This window comes from Mirounga leonina, unplaced genomic scaffold, assembly GCF_011800145.1.
Source record: "Mirounga leonina isolate KUSES-001 unplaced genomic scaffold, KU_Mleo_1.0 Mir_101595, whole genome shotgun sequence".
In the NCBI taxonomy this organism is placed as follows: Eukaryota; Metazoa; Chordata; class Mammalia; order Carnivora; family Phocidae; genus Mirounga; species Mirounga leonina.
This window is the reverse complement of record NW_023270158.1, coordinates 15,293,935-15,313,411: the sequence shown is the minus strand read 5'-3', so window position 1 is coordinate 15,313,411 and position 19,477 is coordinate 15,293,935. Positions and strand designations below refer to the sequence as shown.

The following is a 19,477-nucleotide window of genomic DNA, read 5'->3' as shown; positions in this document are numbered from 1 at the left end:
CTCTTTTGCAAAAAAGTTGTCCCTGTCTGGTGAAATTTTGTTGTTTTACTTATAAATAGGGGGTTTTTCCCCCCAGTCTGTTTAGAAGAGAATGGCTGGTAATGGCACTGACTAAAGGCTCAGTCAAGACAAATTATTATTCAACGATGAGTAAATGTTCTTGCCTGCTTCCCCACTCAAGCCTTACCTACCTAAAAAATGGAGCATCTTGGGACAAAATGGCAATATTGTTTTCAAAGATGAACAAGCTCAGCAGAAGAGTGCTGAGATAGATGCTTCACCTCAGCCAGTTCCCGTATTGGCTGGCATTGACCGCAGGGGCACAAGTTAAGGATGACGGGCCATGAACTTCTCTCTCAGATACCTCTGATTCCCCGCCTTCTGTGTTCTCGTCCATACCTCTGATCCAAATCCAAGCACAGGTGGGTGGACAGTTAGTTCCGTGCAGGCTGTGGTTTTTCTCAGGCTAACTGTGCTTTGCAATACCACGGACACTGGCAGAAACTTGATGGCAACGTTTAACCTCGGGGGGCCGGAAACTAATGGATAAATGATGCTGCCTCCTCCTTTGGGTGGGCAATTCTGGGAGGCCCTGGGACAGTCACTGCTGTTGCTCATAGCAGTGACTTCACTAATGCACATTGGCCTTCCCTTGTTCCTAGTTTCACTTCTCCTGCACCCTCACCAGTAAATCACATCCCCAAGACACACACGATCTTTGTCTGGTGCCTGCTTCAGAGAACTCAAGCTGAGGCAGCTTCTTTTTAGTAACTCAGCCACAGCTGACATGGCGAAAACATCAGTCTGGAAATAAAAGTTCTGATTTTCTTCATGACCAGCATTTGGCTCTGCTGCAAAGAAACTCACCTACATCCATTCACAAATATTTTGTGCTTCGTACACTATGAATGTTAAATGCATTTAACTGCAAACTTGAAGGACTTATCAACTGCAGGATCCCTTATTTCAAATGTATTTAATATGTACGTGTATAGAGAATTTCCTCACACAAATTTGATTTAGTTGGGCAATATATCACTTATTGTGATATAAGTGGGCAATAATTACACAGTCTGAGGTTTCTAACCTAAAGAAATTGTGATCTAACTGTAATAACTCACATTTTTGAGGTATTGTTAGCCATTTCCTACCTTCCACAACTTTGTAAACACAGATGATATATTTATTCTCATTTTTGAGATGATCAAAGTAGTAATCAGAGCAGTTAAAACAGGGAGTTTTCCCCCCAGGACTGCAAGACTGTTAAAACCCACACAATCACAGGAAAGGAGAGCAGGTTGGGCAACCTGGTGAAGTTAAGAGATCTGTAATTGTGGAAGAAACTTTTCACTCATGGTTTCATTTAGCAGGAGTACTGAGTACTTTTAATATGCCAGGCACTGTACAAGGCACTCTAGGTACACTGGTCGTGGGGAGGAACTTGCTAAGAGAAGTCAGGAAAGAGGGAAAAAGAAAGCAGTTTCTGGGGAGGAAGTTATTACAACAGTTCCTGTTGTAATATCAGGAGTCTCTGATAAAATTACCATCACCATTAGGGGATGTAGCTGTGTGGACGGACCAGTGGAGCAATGATTCACAAACTGATTGGTCCAATCAATTTTAATAGCCTGTCAACCAAAGGGGCAATCATTTTTAAACCTTCCAGTCAACTGAATTTATTAATTAGGTAATTTGATCAACATCCCGTATTCAGATGAATGCAAAATCGGTAGATTTGCATTCAAAATTAATTGATTTGGTGAACATTTTTTCCTTAAATGAAGTGGTCATATGATTGATTTGGAAAGTTGCTTTTAGAACATTCCAGAATTATTGTGAGTGTGTCAGTATTCCGCCTCAGCAGCTAGGTGACCCCTAGGGCAGCAGATTACCTTCTTTGTAGCTCATCTGGAGGAAATAAATAATGATGACTTGATCTTCTTTAGGGGTTTCATGAGTCAGCACCTAAAGCCTATTAATTCTTCCACAGACAGAGCTTTAAACATTCTGGGTCTTGGAAAGGAAAATTAAGGAGGCTATCTCTTGGATTTGATCAGCCACTCTTCTTCGACAATAGTTTCCCAACATTTTCCTTGAAGAGTAAGAAAAACACTACTGTTACTCCCTGTTACCCATGTACTGAAGGAACTGAATTCTGAGGCATTTCAGCTCTTTCAAGCCTAGACTGAAAATTCCTAAGGTTTCAGATCGTCATGCCTTCCTAGGTCAAGAGCAGCTTGCTGTGCAAAGGTCAGTTTTACAATTTTACCCGGCTTTATCCCCACCTGTACTACACTCCTACATCCTTTAGTGAAAAGTACATTACTTTGAAGTTGAAGGTTGCATTCAAGCAGGCAGAGCAGCTTTACTCCCACCCTGAGTTGGAACAGATAATGGATTCTACAGAGCAGGTGTCCAACTGATCAAGGTCACCAAACAATGACTCAGTGTAAATATCCAACTTGCAGTTGTGGACAAACTCAGCACATGACAGGTGCAGTTGATGAGTGTCCTTCTGTCTAGCTGTCACAGTGGTCTGAGGACACAGAACAAATCAAATGAAGAAGCTTGTGCCTGCCTCGGAAGGTTATGTCTTCACTAATCCTGTAGCAACCAGTAGGCTGGCATTACGTGGTACAAATTTCTGCACTGGTGTGTTTGGGTGATTTTGTTTCTCAGGAGCTATTTGTTCAGGGAAAAAAAATGGAAAGCAGAATGACGAAGTCAGTTTTCTCCTGACATTTCTAAGGATGAATACTTGTGAAGGACAAGCAGGCAATCTCTCCTTAGAAACAGTCAATCCAAAGAACCTAGAAAGTCCTTCAGAGTTGCAAATAGAAGATCGAAACTTCAAGAAAAACATGAGGAAGAAAATCAGAAGACTCTGTTCCTGGGAAAGAACAGGAATTATAACCAATATGCTACAAGTTCATAGTTCTCAACATTGTGTACTGAAGCTTCAATTTGAGAAAGTCAAAGTCAAAGGCATCAAATACATGCAAGGTGTGAATGATTAAAGTAACAAAAAATGGGTTGAACTAGGATTTTTAAAAATATAGTTGATAAGATGAAGAGTTTTAGAAATACCTTTGAATCACAGAGGGCTAGGGTACATATATTACAACAGTTTATAGCACTTTTTCTGGTTTCACAGGCAAAAAGCCTAACATAAGGTTAAGTGCTCTAAAAGTGAACGAATATAAACTTAAGGTGCTTTATATTTTCAGTGTAATGAAGAGGTCAGCAAACATTTCTCTCAAGGGCTATATTGAGAGAAAAAATAACAATAACCCTTAAATGACAAAGAACACAGTGTACCTGTTAACATAGGTTTATAGAATTTTGCCCATTTCGCTAGTGTGATGGCTGAAGTTAAGGGACTTGTTTTTTTATCTTTAGAGTGGAAGAGCCCAGATTCAAAGCTATCTTTTGACTGTTAACTCCGTCCTCTTGTTACTTTCCCACAGTGCCTGTAACACTCTGAGTATCAAAAAAAGGCCTCCGGAAAGCTCAGTCCTGCAGAGTTTGCTAATTTCTCCTCCCTCCAGGGTAAATGTAGCAATAATTGTGTGGGAACGCTTGCCCTTGGTGCTGAAAGAACAAGCTATAGCCTTCTCCTCTTTTTCTAAAGGTACACTTGGCCAACAAAGATGTTTGAGTACCTACTGTATGCCAGACATTGTTCTAGTTGCTGGGACGCAGAGTGACTGACTCCTCATCTTCCCAGGACTTTTACACTAGTAGGGGGAGACAATCGACAAGCATCAAATAATGAAACCAGTCAATCATATCAGATTCTGATCAATGTTAGGAAGAAAATAATATAGGATGACATAATAAAAAGTAACTCTCTCTGGCAACTTAAGGTGGGGACTGAAGTAGACCAAGCTTTTTCTGCAAGGCTGATAGCAGGGGTTCCTCAAGCAGGAAGATCACTGAAGTAGCAATCACAATACCCCAAATAGTAACTTCAATATGGCAAATGATGACATGGACAATGAAATAACATTTCCAAGATAAATTATTATTGTGGACCAGATGACCCATGCAGTGCTTTGAGTCTGGGCCAAGATATGTGGGCATGCAGAAGAAAAAGAGACAGCTTCTGGGTGGAGACTGAGGGTGGGCTTCCCTAGGAGAGATGGAATAATGGCAGTGTGGGTCTAATATCACCTCCTAGCTCTGAAGTTATCCCACACGATATTAAAAGGTGGTGGGAATAATGGTTGATACATCCCCCCACTTGTCACGTACCAGGCAAACATTTTACAGGAGTAAATCCATATACAGGATCATCTCACAGACGCTGTTGCCCCACGTTACAAGTAAGGAAAGTGAGGCACAGGTGGCTTAAGGAACTGTCCTGTGAAAAGCTAAATAATGTCCCCCCAATGATGTCCATATTCTAATACTCAGAACCTGTGAATATATTATCTCACATGGTAAGAGACCTTGCAGATGTAATTTAATTACAAATTCTGAGATGGGGAGATTATTCTGGATTATGTGGCTTTGCCCAAGGTAATTATAAGAGTCTTTAAAAGAGTGGGATCAGAGATGGAAACCGAGGTAAGAGTGATGTGGCCAGGAGCCAAGGAATACAGGCAGCTTGTAGATGCTGGAAAAGGCAAGAAAATAGATATTCCCCTGGAGCTTCCAGAAGGAAATATCACCTTGATTTTAGCCCAGTGAAACGGATTTCAGACCGCTGGCCTAGAGAACTGTAACATAATAAATTTGTGTCGCCGTAAGCCACTAGATTTGTGGTAATTTGTTATAGCACCAATAGGAAACCAATACATTGCCCAAGGCCACGGAGTTGCAGAGTGTCAGGGCCAGAATTAAAACTGAGGCAATCTGATGCCAGGGATGGAGATTTAACCTCTGTGTTGTAGGGTCTCTCACACACAGAATAAAATTTCAGGTTGAATACAAATCAGTGTCTCATAGGTTTTCCTCTTATGCTCAGAATTTGAGACCCCAGAGAAACTACAAAAGGAGAACGATAATCCTAGACCAGCTGGTATACATTAGTCTTCAGGCCTGGACCCATGAAATCCACTAAACAAACCTCCCATTTTAGAGATGAGGAATTTGAGGACTAAAGGGTTGTGATTTTGAAGTTAAGCAGCTGGTTGATATAACAGTTAGTTACACAAGGGAGTAGGTGGTGATGTGGAAAGACCCACGGATCTCAGTCCCTGTAGAGAACTCAAGAAAGGAGGCTGTGTGGCAAGTGAAGATCAAAGGAGCCAGGCTTCCTGAAACCTGTGTTTCTCATTATTCAATTAGGAGGGGTGGGAGAAGAAATGTTAATTACATGACTACCCAAGGTAGTACCTCTAGAAGAATCCGAAGTTCTAACCCTTAGTGATTATTATATCCCCAAATTATTAGCCACTTTTACATCCTGGTCACTCATGTTCTTTAGTACATAATGTGGGTGCTCATGAATATCAACTGAATTAAACAGAACGCTTATGACAGCATCCTAAAACCATTGCTTTTCAAAATTCAGAGTGCATTCAAATCCCCTGGGGACCATATTAAAATGCAGATTCAGAGTGAGAAGGTCTGGCTGGGAACAGAGATTAGGCATTTCTAGCAAGTTACCATGTAATGCTGATACTGCTAGTCCCTGGTCTGTACTTTTCAAGTTCCCTGAAAATGAGACTTCCCTATCCATATGCAAAATAAAAGTCATACAAAGTTTGATCACTTAATGAAAGTATTCAAAGATGGCACAAATAGATTTCCCTCCTTTTATTAGGCACCCCTGCCTTTCCAATAAAGGGAGCAAATGAGATGCCAGGTTTCAACGGAAAGAGTTGGAACACTGCCCCCAAATACCTGCTCCCTGCTCTCTGCTCGGTCTTCCAGAGGCAGGGAAGGGTGTAATGAGAAGAAAGAAGGAAGTGTTCAGGAGCTCCCGTGCCGCCGTTCCTCCTTCATTCTCAGCCTTTGAGGCGGATCTGCCCCTTCTGAGCCGCGGAGGTCAAGGGCGAACACACCGAAGCACAGCGCCGCGCCCCCCTGCGCGCCCTTGCCCTGGCGGAGACGGCCGACGCGCGTGCGTGTGTGCTTGGTATAAATAGATCCCAGGCGGCCGCCACCGGACAGAGCTGGGTTCCGGGCACCGCGGGCCATGGCGGGCGAGGACCACCAGTGGCAGGGCAGCATCCTCTACAACATGCTCATGAGCGCGAAGCAGACGCACGCGGCCCCGGAGGCGCCCGAGGCGCGGCTGGGGGGCGCGTGCTGGGGCTGCTCGTGCGGCTCGGAGCCCCCGGTGGGCAGAGAGGGGCTGCCGGGTGGGCGGGCAGTGACGCTCCTGTACCGCTGCTGCTTTTGCGGCGAGAGCCACCCGCGGCAGGGCAGCATCCTCTACAACATGCTCACGAGCGCGAAGCAGACGCACGCGGCCCCGGAGGCGCCCGAGGCGCGGCTGGGGGGCGCGTGCTGGGGCTGCTCGTGCGGCTCGGAGCCCCCGGTGGGCAGAGAGGAGCTGCCTGCCGGGCGGACCACGGCGCTTCTGTACCGCTGCTGCTTTTGCGGTGAAGACCACCCTCGCCAAGGCAGCATCCTTTACAGCTTGCTCACGAGCGCGAAGCAGACGCACGTGGCGCCGCAAGCGCCCGAGGCGCGGCCGGGGGGCGCGTGGTGGGACCGCTCCTACGGCGCGCAGGGCCTGGGGGGCAGACGGCAGCTGCCGGGCGGGCCGGCCGTGGCCCTCCCGTACCGCTGCGGCTTTTGCGGGCAAGACCACCCGAGCCCGGGCAGCCTCCTCCACCACTTGCCCACGAGCGCAAAGCAGACACGCGGGGCTCCCGAGGCGCAGCCCGCGGCCCCTTGGTGGGGCCCCCCGAGTGGCGCGCAGCGGCGGGTGGCCCTCAAGAGTCCACAGGTGGTCTGCGAGGCAGCCTCGGCCGGCCTGCTGAGGACGCTGCGCTTTGTCAAGTACTTACCCTGCTTCCAGGTGCTCCCTCTGGACCAGCAGCTGGTGCTGGTGCGCAACTGCTGGGCGCCGCTGCTCATGCTCGAGCTGGCCCAGGACCGCCTGAACTTTGAGACGGTAGACACCTCGGAGCCCAGCGTGCTGCAGAAGATCCTCACCACCAGGCGGCGGGAGACCGCGGGCGACGAGCCGTCGCCTCTGCAGCCTCTGCAGCTGCAGCTGCAGCCGCTGCCGCCGCCGTTGGTATCGCCGCCCGAGGCCGGGCGTTTGCCTTCGGCCGCTGAAGTCCAAGCCATCAAGTGCTTCCTTGCCAAGTGCTGGAGCCTGAACATCAGTACCAAGGAGTACGCCTACCTCAAGGGGACCGTGCTCTTTAACCCGGGTAAGGGCGCGGCCTCGGGCGCAGGCTTTTCTCTGTTCAGAAAAAACCCTGGGCAGTGCCTACCCGAAGGCGCAGGCACTGAAGAGTTCTCGGTGGTCGGGGGAGGGTCGGGGCACCGGCGAAGAATCCCGCGTAACTCCGCAGAGTTGGGGGAACTCCAGAAAGCGCTCCTCGGGGGTGGGCTGCTGCCGGACACTCAGCAGAGCGCAGGGGGATTGTTTGTTGAGGTTTACTGCTTCTCTCTCTACCTCTTTCTGTTACTAAGGAAAAGTTTGTGCCATCGAGGCACGGGGCTGGTCCTTCTCCTCTAGTCTTTTGAATCCGGTAGTATAGCTATTAAAAAAGTTGGTGTTCACTGCAAATTCTGCAACTTGTCTTTCTGCGATGCAGTTCTGAAATTTACTAGAACCTTTCTGTTGGAGGAAATCTATTCAGGCTGGTAAGAAAGGAAACATTAGTTAACGAGTCCTAGATCACCCCCCCCCCTCCCAGGGGGGACACTGTCGTGCAGGACACTGGACTTAGCCTTTCGTGGGTCTCCCTCTGAATGATCATGTTTATGGTCCTAAGCAGCTGGACTATGTCATCCTCCGAGTGTCTGTATCAGGGTCCCAAGGGGCAGGGAAAAAACGCTAGGGACTGCGAGTGGGAGCACTGTCTGTTAGAGCTTGCAGAGACCCTAGGGACCTCCTAATCAAGCCCCTCTGCCCTTCACCCTTACTCCACCCCATTTCCAGATTAGGGAGCCTAGTCCCAAATGACTTTACTCCATAGTAATGGCCAGTGAGTCGTGGAGCATGGCTCTCCTGGCCCCCAGGGGATGTCTGTGGCAACACACTTCCCAGGCTGGCTGTTAGGTGCTGGACTCTGTGCCAGAGTCCAACCAAATCGTGAGAGAACATCTCCGTGGACCACCCAGCACTTTTTCTTGAGTATGTCCCATTACTAGAGTTGTCTTCGACCAGAATCCTTCCAAAAGGGTCACAAGCGGGCACAAAGTTTCCAGGCAGCTTGAGTTGGGATAGTTTGTATAATGCTCCATCCACACCTTCTTTTCCCTAACACCAGAAGTCTCTGGTTATGTCCCTGCCTGCTGCCTAGCATTTTTTGAAAGGGTAGAGAGCAATATTTAATAGGATGATATTTCACTCAGAACTCACATTTCAAGACCTAGAGCCTTCAGCTCATCCCAGCGATCACTGTAGGTCAACTTTTGCTTATATCCTTGTTTTCCAAACTTGCCTGTCCATAGGGGGAGGGGGGCACTTGTTCAAAGTCTTACCAGGCTCCTCCTTGGAGGTTCTGATACGGTAGCTGTGGTCCAGGGTCTGTAAATCTGCATTTGTAGTAAGTGTCCAAGGTGGTTCTTAAGATCATTTGGAATACATGTCTTGCTCTTTCAGCCAGTGTTCTTAAACATCTCCCTTGGGCCTTGTTCTGTTGGAATACAAAACAAAGGCTGGGGCTCAGCTTCCAGAACTTTACATTCCACTAGTTTGCTTCTTTCCCTCCACCCTGCTTAGCATACTTTGGTCACACACATGCATCTCCCTTATTCTCTCTCTCTGCTTCTCTGAATCCTCTCACTGTGAATTTAATCAACTAAACTGAGTGTATTTTAAACACAAATGCACCTGCTAAGCGTGTGGCCTTTCTTTGATGTTTATCCTTTTGTTGTGTATCTTCTGATCTTTATGTGTAAACATTTTTTTTTTTTATTGTGGAGTCATCTCTCCACATTTTCTCTTTCCCGAATTTACTTTATGGGCCTGCCTTTTACCAGGGGATTGGAGGGGGGCAATGGAAAAGGAGGGTGTGTTTTGAAAGCAGAGGAAAGGGACAGGGAGTTCACAAGAGGACATTTTAAGGAGCCATGAATCCAGACTAGAGGAACTTCAAATTCCTGGTGGAGATTGATGCAAGCCTCCTCTTCCCCTCATCAATGGAATTCAAACGATAAAATGGGGTCTCAAGTCTGGATAATGAGTGTAGGTAGTAGGGGATTGTTAATGTGTGGAGCGGGGTAGTCAGAAATGGAATATGGAGCACAGATGTGGCCTAATTTCCTTCTCCTCTTATTAGACCTATTTGCCTATGATAGGAATGACTCGCCTGTTACCATTACTATTTTTTAAAGAACGTAGGCTGGTCCTGCTACTTTGTTGGTCACCATGGTGCTTTGAAAATACTTTACTGCTGGATTCTGTAGGAAAGGGAAGGAAAACGATTGCCATCATCACTGACATCGCTTAAACAGCACTGTAAAATTGGTAATTGTTTAAATACAAGTTAAAGAACTTTACAGTAGTATTACTGTCCTGCAGGATCAAAGAACTTTTAAAAGCAGCCTCCCCTTAACACCATCTTTATAAAACTTACAGGCACATTATGTTTCCTACATTGTATTTCATTCACTTTTAGAAGGGTTATCACATAATACTGCAAGAAGGTCAGGCATTCCTTGTTTGAAAAGTTACTTTTGAACCATGTTGAAATTGATGATGTTTACAGGTTTACTTTTTAACACCTGTAAGACAGTGCTTTTAAAGACCTCTTTAGTATTTTTTAAAAGATGCTTTTGCAATATTTATTAAAATCAGTTTCTAAAAAAATTCTTCCCCAATACAGAAACCATGGTACAATGAGCTAAATGGCCAGTGTTATCTCTTAAATTACTCTGGAACTCAAAATTAAAATCAGCCTGTCAGCAGACAGTTATAATGAGACTCATGGGTCACTGCGGCTGTGAAGTTTGCCCCCATCAGCTGGGCAATCATGGTATTGGTGGGAAATTCAAGGGAGGATGTTGAAATATTTGTCATCTGGCAAAACCTGTAGTCATTCTACAATGGCCTGTTTCCCATAGGTAAAAGGTCAAGTGCTCACTTCTTGAAATAATCTTAATGTATTCCTATTTCTACAGTGAACTGGAGCCGTAATTCATTAAATGATACTCTACTGTCACAGTGAATAAATGTGCATGTGCTGGCTCAGGGCCAGCAGTTTTTACATGTGAGGATACAAACACAGTGACTATAAAATGACTAGATGATATTTCATTCTCAGACAGAAGCATTGCTTCTGAAAACTTAGAACGGGTTTGGCATTTTGTCCTTGTTCCAGAAAGCCCTTTTAAGCAGGGAGCTTGAACTCTTGTTTAATGTGGGAAGGGGCAGAAATGGACGTATCTAAATGAGCTAAGGATGCCGAGTGAGCTGTTCACAATAAAGAGACTCTTCTCCCTTTTTCTCCTCCAGACCTGCCAGGTCTTCAGTGCGTGACGTACATTCAGGGCCTTCAGTGGGGAACTCAGCAGATCCTCATGGACCACATCAGGATGACACACAGGAGGCAGGAGGCCAGGTTCGCCGAACTGAACAGTGCCCTCTTCCTGCTGAGATTCATCAATGCCAGTGTCATCGTGGAACTGTTCTTCAGGCCCGTCATTGGTTCCGTCAGCATGGATGATATGATCCTGGAGATGCTCTGTGCGAGGTCATGAAGGCGTGGGGGCCACACAGGTGCAGTTGACCATGTAAGAAAAAGGAGTCACAGGCAGAAGAGTGTTTTAAAAAAAATGATAAATAAAGTTTCTTATTTTTATATGCTTACTTTTGTGTTCAATTAAAGAAGAACTTTAGTGGTAGACAATTAGCAAATCCTCTGATCCGTATAGTTTCATGGTGGAGAAATATGTGCCAGCAGGTAACACATCTCTGTACATGTCCAAGGAAAGAGCAGATGACTGCTCTAATAAGCTATTATCAGACCTTTAGTGACTCTCCACTGAACCTGCTAAAATCACGTTTGTAATATTAAATTATAATAAATGTTATATTGACTATTAACTAGATTGTAAAAAATTTCAGAGCTTAAGCAAGGCTTCAAAAAATATAAAAAACCTAATGAACATAAACAGACATTAAGTTATCTTTGTAAGTGGCATCTGGACATTTAATATTATTGCATGCCAGGATTGGTGAGGGTTGACTCGGCTCTGTCTTCACTTCTACTTCCCGTATGGAAGACGGTCCTTGGAGCAACTGGAGTTAAGTGGCAATCTTTGATCACAGAAACACCTGAAAGCCAGATTTTTCGGAAATTTAGTCTGAGACTTGATACAATAAATAAAGTTCAACAAGCAGCTTCTATAAAGGGGCATTGTAGTTGGAGAAAGCTCAACATTGTTATAAACTCCTAGTGGTATCTCAGCCTTAAGATACATATGTAACTACCACATTGAAGAAGCATCCTATAAAATCATAAAGTGACTTTATTGTTGACTCTTGCTGCCCCAGTACATGTAATCTGTAGAACCAGTTCTTCCTTCTCCCTAGATAAAGCTTAAGGCACTAAATGTTTATTCACTTATAGGTAAGAAATTGCCCATTAGTGATTAATACATCTAAGCCCAGGGTAGTAACCCAAAGCAGGCAGTCTTCAACTTATGTGCAGACCCCTTTGGCAGCCTGGTAAATGCCTGGACATCTGAGAATCAAGGCTCTCAGAATAATGCAGCAAATAAAATACTCAGAATTACAAAGGATATGAATTATGTCAAAATATAACAGTAAAAATGTCAAATTTTAAAAGTTTAAAATGTATAATGTATATGCTTCCTTATCAATACATTAAGTAAACTGGTGGCAGGTGCAGTCATCAATATAATTGAAATTTCAAAATAATCTACAACATCTACAGTATGATAAGAAAATGCAACATTTCCATTGGTGACTGTATTGGGAGACCCCCAAGGTCACCACCCCATTCAAATTTGCTAGAAGCTCTCACGGACACAGCATACAGTTGTGTTCAGGGCTAAGACTTGTTATAGTGATGTGGTAAGGATACATAGCCTGATCATAAGGGGGAAAAGCACAGGCAGCGTCTGGAGGAATCCATGTGTCCATGCGCAAGCTGCTATTTGCTCTCCCCCTCCCATGAGGGATCATGCAGAGCATACATTCTTCCTCAGCAAAGAAAATGCAGCAACATGTACGTGATATTTCTGCCCAGGGAGGTTGAGACTCAGAGTGCAGGCTTTTAACTGGGGGCTGCTCACATAGACACCTTTCACCAACCACGTACCAAAATTCCAAACACAGAGAAAGAAAGCAAATGCTCGGTATAAACCCCACTGTTTTCACATTCTAGGCCCAGTGAGTCACTCTTACGAGTTAGGGAAAGGCAGGAACACTCCCCAAAGGAAGGTTCCCAGATGTCAGCCAAGGGTTGGCCTTGCAAGGAGGCCGTTCTAATGATAGCTGTCTCACTCTTGCTATGCTAACTCGTCTGCATAACCCACTCACTTGGCCCATGGCCAAGGAGTCTTTACAGACCTTTCAGCAGGACTCCACCCAACAGGCTGAGGCCAACCTACAGTATTGATCTCACATACACCTTTTGGGGGTTCTGGACTTAGCCAGTTAAAACACAGACCATGAGCCATAAAGCTCTGTCTTACAAAGCCAGGTGGCTTCCTTCATCACTTCCTGTATGAACCTTTTCGTTTTGTTTTGTTTTAATCTGGCCTGAGGGATCAGTTCTGGCCCAGCACAGCCTGGCAAGTAAGATGAAGCTGTCCCCAAGCCTTCCAGGGGCTGAGGCAGTGTATGATGGTCAGGGCACACATCCAAGAAATACAGTCCCCGAAGGTACATGTGTCCCCGGACACACAGAGTTTACAAAGTTCGGCCACCCCACGCAGGCCAGGCATTGGTCATGCACTACACGCCAACGGGGCCCCCAGTGTGGCTTCCCTGTGTGGTTCCTCCCGCCCCAGGGTTCTCAGTGGTGCCCTGCAGACGAAGTGCCTGAGGGGGTCAGTTCCGAGGAGCTCTGTCAGCAACGCTAGTCCGTGGCCTGCTCGTGGAGGTGCTCTGCGGGGACCGGGCAGGAGCCCCAGCTCAGCGGCACACTGTCGCATGCGGCCTGGGCTTGGCCGTCCTCCGAAGAGCTCAGGCACAGGCAGCACGCTTTTCCTTCAGGAAGAGGGAAAAGCTTCGCGGAGCAGTTCTGGAAAACCAAGATCATGAAGACCCCCCCACACCCCGTGCCTCCCCATATACCCAGGTTTTGTTGTTGCAACATCAGTGTGTCCCACTGACTAATCCTAGCTTTACTTTTTCTCCTAATCATTTTTTTCCCCAGACATTTCATCTGGAAGGGTTGTGTGCGAGAGGGACACAAGCATTTTCACAGGATAACGTTTTTATACTACTCAACCAGAAAGACACATCATATTCAAGAACCAGCCAGGGCAAAGAAATGGTCAGGGTGAAATCCTGAGTTTTCAATGTTTTTTAAAAATGGGTTTACGTAACCCCTCCTCTCCCCAGACCTCTTGTCCTGATCACTTTTCCGGTGAGCAGCCTAGAGAAGATCGGTCCCTTTCTGGAGAGAGCTGCCCTGCCCCATCCAGCTGCCTTACCAAGGTGTGTACAGCGGGAGAAAGGTCACGCGCTAGAGGCGGGCCGTCAAGCCGCTGCTTGTGCAAATCACAACCGATCTGGAAAGCAGAACACAGCCAGCAGCAGTGACACATCCCGCCCCCCCCCCCCCGCCAGGGGTTCCAGAATGTGGTCAGAGGTGGGCAGGGGGGCACACTCCCCCAGGGTGCAGCTTTCAACAGGAATCACAGGTTCGGAACGCAGTCAGGCTCCTCATCAGAAACATGGAGTCCTTCTGCAGCTACATTTTATATGGTCTCATTCGAGAACAAGCCCGTTCCTTAGACATCCGCAAGTGACCCAGCTGGTTCAGCCAGCAGCCACCACATTTTCAAAACTACGACCCCGTAGAGGGGGCTCCTAACTTGCCAGCAGTCCCAGAGTCTGACTTCTGTTCCTCGAGCTTGTGTCTGCTCAGTCGCCGGCACGGAAACAACCCAGGGCGGGGGGTATCAGGTTTCAACTTAGAGTCAGGTCCAGAAAAATAGCATCTGGGAAGTCAGTAAATCAAAAAGCCAGCAGCTTTTGCACAGGAGCAACAAAGCTGAGACACTGTAGGGCCAGGTGCCTGTGTTCCAAGCCCAAGCGACAAGCCAAGCTTTTCCACTTTTTCCTTGTCAGTCTTAGGGTCCAAATTGCCCCATGCAAAAATGTGCACACCAGGGGCCAAAAAATCATCAGCTCCCGAGGGTCAGAAATCTGATTTTTTCAAGAACTCATTAGCAAAATTAAAAAATGCTTTATAAAATTTCCAAAGTGTATCTTCATTGGCTCCTTTTCTCTTGAGACTCCAATAGGCAAAACCCTAGCAGAGATTCATCAATTACAGAGACCTGTTTCCAATATTAAGAGTTTAAATTTCAATCCGCCCACCTGTGACAACAAGCAAGGGAGCTGTGTCCCATTTGCACTTTTTTTTGCAGCCTTCCCTGGTTGAGATGAGCCCTCTAGCATTTATGAAATTGAAAGCATGTAACATTCTCCATTATTTTTGTATCATATATCCAGATGCAATAGCCGCAAAATGCAAAGCTGTGATTTAAAATTCCTTTTTTTTTTTTTATTACAAGTTTATGCAAACCCCTAGCAGTAAATTCGCCATTTCCAAGGTTCACAGGAGAACCCAACAGGACTGCGGGGTCGCCGGGGACAGCTGCAGTAGCGGCGACAAGGCTGAAAAAAATGGCTACTTTTTTTTTTTTCCCTCTTTCTTATTCCCTCTGGTTTATCTAAAGCCTTGCTCCAGCCTCTTTTCCTCCCCCTTAGAGGAGAGAGCAACCACAAACTAATGTTTATGTTTGGGCCCTTTCTCTCCCTGCCCAGAGGAAGGAGAGAGACAAATCATCACCCAGGCTGTGGTGGCTTTTCCCTCACTGCATGGGCCATAGCCTGCGTGGCCCCAGATAGCTGGGGGGTCCATCGAGCCCCCTCTCCTAGGAATGGATTATTTTGACACTGCATCAGTAACTTTTGCCTCTGATCACAAGCAGCACTGCTTCATACCATGGAAAGTGACTTCACAGCCACCCACCTACAGGGGATCCTCGTTCCCTGCCCCCGCCCCGTTCCCCAAAATAACACTGTGGCTGTCTTTCAGTGAGTTAGCAAATTCCACCACTGTGTTGGAAGTCCCCAAGACTACCCCACATGCAAATATTTCGCTAGGTGGTCTCACAGCCCTTACAGTAGCTGTGATTACAGCTACGATGAGTTATGGTGATGCAGTGAAGATACACAGCCAGAACAGAAAGGAAAAAGACACAGGTGGAGTCTGGGGGAATCCTCATGCAGGCTTCCTTACGATTGCTCCCTCCCCTGAGAGGTCATCCAGGGTGCACTCTTCCCCCTTCCCCCGCCTTCCCCACCAAACAAAAATTAGCAACATGCCTACAATGCTTCTTCCCAGGGGAGCCCATGGGAAGACTCAGCGCCCAGGGTTTTTACTAGGGGCTGGTCACATGAGCACCACCTACCTAGCAGGCACCAGAACTCCAGACTCCCAGCAGGAAAGCAGGTGCTCCCCATAAGTCACATGGCCAGCACAATGTAGGCCCAGAGAACCACCCATATCACTCAGCGCAGGGTGGGAATTCTCCTGAAATTATAGTTCCTAGGTTTAGTCAGGGGTCAGCCTTGCCGGCAGGCCTTTCTAAAGATAATGCTCCCAGGCTTGTTAGGTTAATTCATTTCGGCACATCTAATGCTAATACTTCTGTGTGGTGTTACATTCATTCATAATTAAAGGAGAGGCTAAATTTCAGTGAGAGGTTAATGAAAATAGCTATGCAACTATTTTCACCCCATTCAAGTTCACTGAACCCCCAATTTCCATCCACCAGATCCTTGAAGAGGGGGAAAGTCCACCGATGACCGGCTCAGAACCAGTGAAAGCTGACAGCTCATTTTTTCCCAGTCTGAGGCTTTCCCAAGTTCATTGCCTGCACTTTGTAGTTCTAGTCCTACCTCCGTATTTGCTGAGGACCACAGGCTTGGAAGACATCAACGAGGAAGAGGAAGAGGAACCCGAAGAGTTCTCACCTGGCTGATGCCAATCCTACAGTTTTCTCTGGCCACAGCAGATGTTTCAAGTTGACTCTCCTGTGGGTATTTACAGAGATTATTTGGAAAACTTTCTCCATATTTCCCACAATCCTGATCTCTTTGGATCCCTTTCCTACAGCTACTTCTGTATTCCTTCCAGTTTTGCTTCTCCTTCTTCAGTCCCCAGATGGCTAGCTCTCTTTCCAGCTCCTTCTACTGAGTCTTTCCACCCCACTGGGCAACCCTTTCCACCCCACTAGGACGTAAGATAAACCTATGGCAGCATGCCTGCGATCCCTCCCTTCCCCCTCTGGAAGGGAAACTCATTTTTTGCTTTGGCGAGCTTTGAGAGTGTGGCTGCCCAACCCAGCCACCTGTTCTGTCCTCTGCTCGTCTGTGTTCTACATAGCCTCTCTGTTGCCCTTAGATTTCCTGGTGAGAGTCAGACACTGATCCATGATGTTCCCTAAACTGCAGTGGATACCGATTAGCTCTACAAGTCACCTCCTTAAAGTCCTTTTGTTGACTTGAGTCACTCCAACTTTAGGGTACCCTCAGCACACAAACTGCTCCCCCAAACATTCCTTTTGCCTTCCCAATTTCCATACTTTGATATGGGCGAGGGATTAAGAATCACATAAACTTGACGCTTCCTGCATTGTGATTTTATTTTTTTTTATTTTATTTTATTGTTATGTTAGTCACCATACAATACATCATCAGTTTTTGATGCAGTGATCCACGATTCATTGTTTTCGTACAATACCCAGTGCACCATGCAGTACATGCCCTCCTTAATACCCATCACCGGGCTAACCCATCCCCCCACCCCCCTCCCCTCTAGAACCCTCAGTTTGTTTCTCAGAGTCCATAGTCTCTCATGGTTCATCTCTCCTTCCGATTTCCCCCGCTTAATTTTTCCCTTCCTTCTCCTAATGTCCTCCGTGCTATTCCTTATGTTCCAAAAATAAGTGAAACTCACTCAGCTTCTTGTTCTCTTTGTGCCTCCGCAGAAACTGGCACCAGAGTCCGCTTTTAACACCCAGCTACTAATGTGCATTCATTCATGTTCTTTTCCTCTGCAGTTGAACCTACGATTAGCATGTGAGTCCACTGAGGGTCTTTTGTTGGCATAAAGCATGATTTCAATCTTTGTCTCAATTGCATTAGATTTGATCTTTACCACCTTCTCTTTTGCTTTCCCTTTAAAAATTCTTTTTCTTATAAAATTATAAGGGCAAAGTGCAAGAATCTATTTAAATGTTTCACAAACACTGCTATGGGTACGGAGGTGGCAAAACTGGAGAAATGTGACTGTTGGCTGGCAAGCAGCACTGTCCTGAGAAAGCTCCAAACATTCTCTCATCAGGTGATGGATGAAAGTCCACATTCAGCACAAGAAAAGCAGTCTGGAGTTCCAGGGTATCCTTCACAGAGGTGCTGATATTACGTGTAAAGATTAGTTTGGTTTACAATATTCTGCTTGCAACTGCTAACACATCTGAGAGGTTCACACCTGAGACACAATTACTAAGTGACATTTCCTTCCTTTTGAATAATACTGATCGCTAAGAAGAGGTGCACTGAATAAACGGGAGTTCGTCTCTGCTCAGGGAGTAGAGAATTTTTGGATTGATCTTCTTAAGGAATTCCCATCTGAATATAAGAGGTTGGTAGAATGATGGCGGGGGGCGGGGGCACATGGGAGGGCCTGACAATAGGTAGAAGAAGGTCTTTGGATAGAAGCCATCAGCACCTAACTGCCTACTTAGAAATTCTCTCGGGTGGCTGCAGTGACTCCCCTCTTTTGCTGCCCTCTTTTCCCATCATTGGTTGGTGGTGCCCCCATTCTGACACAGTTTTGTACTGCAGTTAGGTGAAACAGGGCCCCTGATGTGAGGGGGAGTGACAGACTACTCCAAAGAGAAAAAAAAATCCATATATATTTTCTACAGAAAACAGAATGTAAAAATAGGTAGAACCAAAGTAGAAAGGTAATAAATAGCAGAGGATGGGCGGCAAAATAAGCAGGAAAAAGGGAAATTTGTAATTTACAATGAATGTGAGATTTACCTAAAATAGTCTATACTGTTACATTGTTTGTTTCACTCCTACTATATGGATGCAAACAACCTCAGTATATTTCAAATAAAAAAGCTAAAATGTATTGTACCAAGCTCTGTTTTGAGTACTTTGCAGGGAGTATATGTTTCAATCCTTACAATAGCTCCAGAAGCTTACTATCCCAGCTAAGTAAGTCAGGGCTCAGCAACTGGGTCTCCTGCACTGGACCCCATCACTAGCAGAAGGCACGGCGGGAATGGGAAGCTGGTCCTGGAGGATGAGTGCATCTCAGGGCCCATCACTATAGCGTCTGGCCTCCAGTTTGGCTGCGGAAGTGAGATACAAGGAAGTATATCTGCCACACTTTGTGGAATCCATCGAACACAGCTCATTTTCTTTATTTTTTTTTTTTAAGATTTTATTTATTTATTTGAGAGAGAGAGAGAGAGCACAAGTAGGCAGAGTGGCAGGCAGATGGAGAGGGAGAAGCAGGCTCTCCGCTGAGCAGGGAGCCGGATGTGGGGCTCGATCCCAGGACCCCGGGATCATGACCTGAGCTGAAGGCAGCCGCTTAACGGACTGAGCCACCCAGGCGCCCCAGAACACACCTCATTTTAAAATCCAGATAACTAAGACTACTTTCAGTTTTTGACTGTTGGCAAACCTGATGGTTTCTCTCTTGCTGTTATAGAGTTATAATGGATAGATTTTCCAAAACAGAGATTGGGACCCAAGGTTTGACAAAGAGAGTTTCATGTTTATGTGAAAAATCTTATGAAGATATAAAATGCCCAATGCATTTAATTATATGTTTAACAAATCACCTTCATTGAAAAGAAAAATAAAGTCGCATGAAATATGGTCCACGTGGAAAATACCAAACATACGGTTCTGGAAAACATACTTCTTTCCTCGACAGCCACATCTTTTTGGTGCTCTTGGGTCCAGTATTTACCCTTACTCATTTTGTCTTGATCCTTGTTTAGCTAAGGACTTTGAAGCCATTTCATGCTTCAGTGCAGAAAGGTAATTAATGTTGGGATTTTGATATTTAAAAACACGCAGAGGATTTAATAACATTGATGT

At 45.9% G+C, this 19,477-nt stretch overlaps 1 protein-coding gene across 1 annotated transcript; it reads left to right on the top strand.

Moving 5' to 3' along the window:
* Positions 1–6,145: 6,145 nt before the first annotated feature.
* Positions 6,146–10,842, top strand: NR0B1 (nuclear receptor subfamily 0 group B member 1). Its single transcript, XM_034998566.1, has 2 exons — positions 6,146–7,337; positions 10,595–10,842. The coding sequence occupies exons 1-2, from the start codon at positions 6,146–6,148 to the stop codon at positions 10,837–10,839; spliced, it is 1,437 nt and encodes a 478-aa protein (XP_034854457.1). The 3' UTR covers positions 10,840–10,842.
* The last annotated feature ends 8,635 nt before the right edge of the window (positions 10,843–19,477 follow it).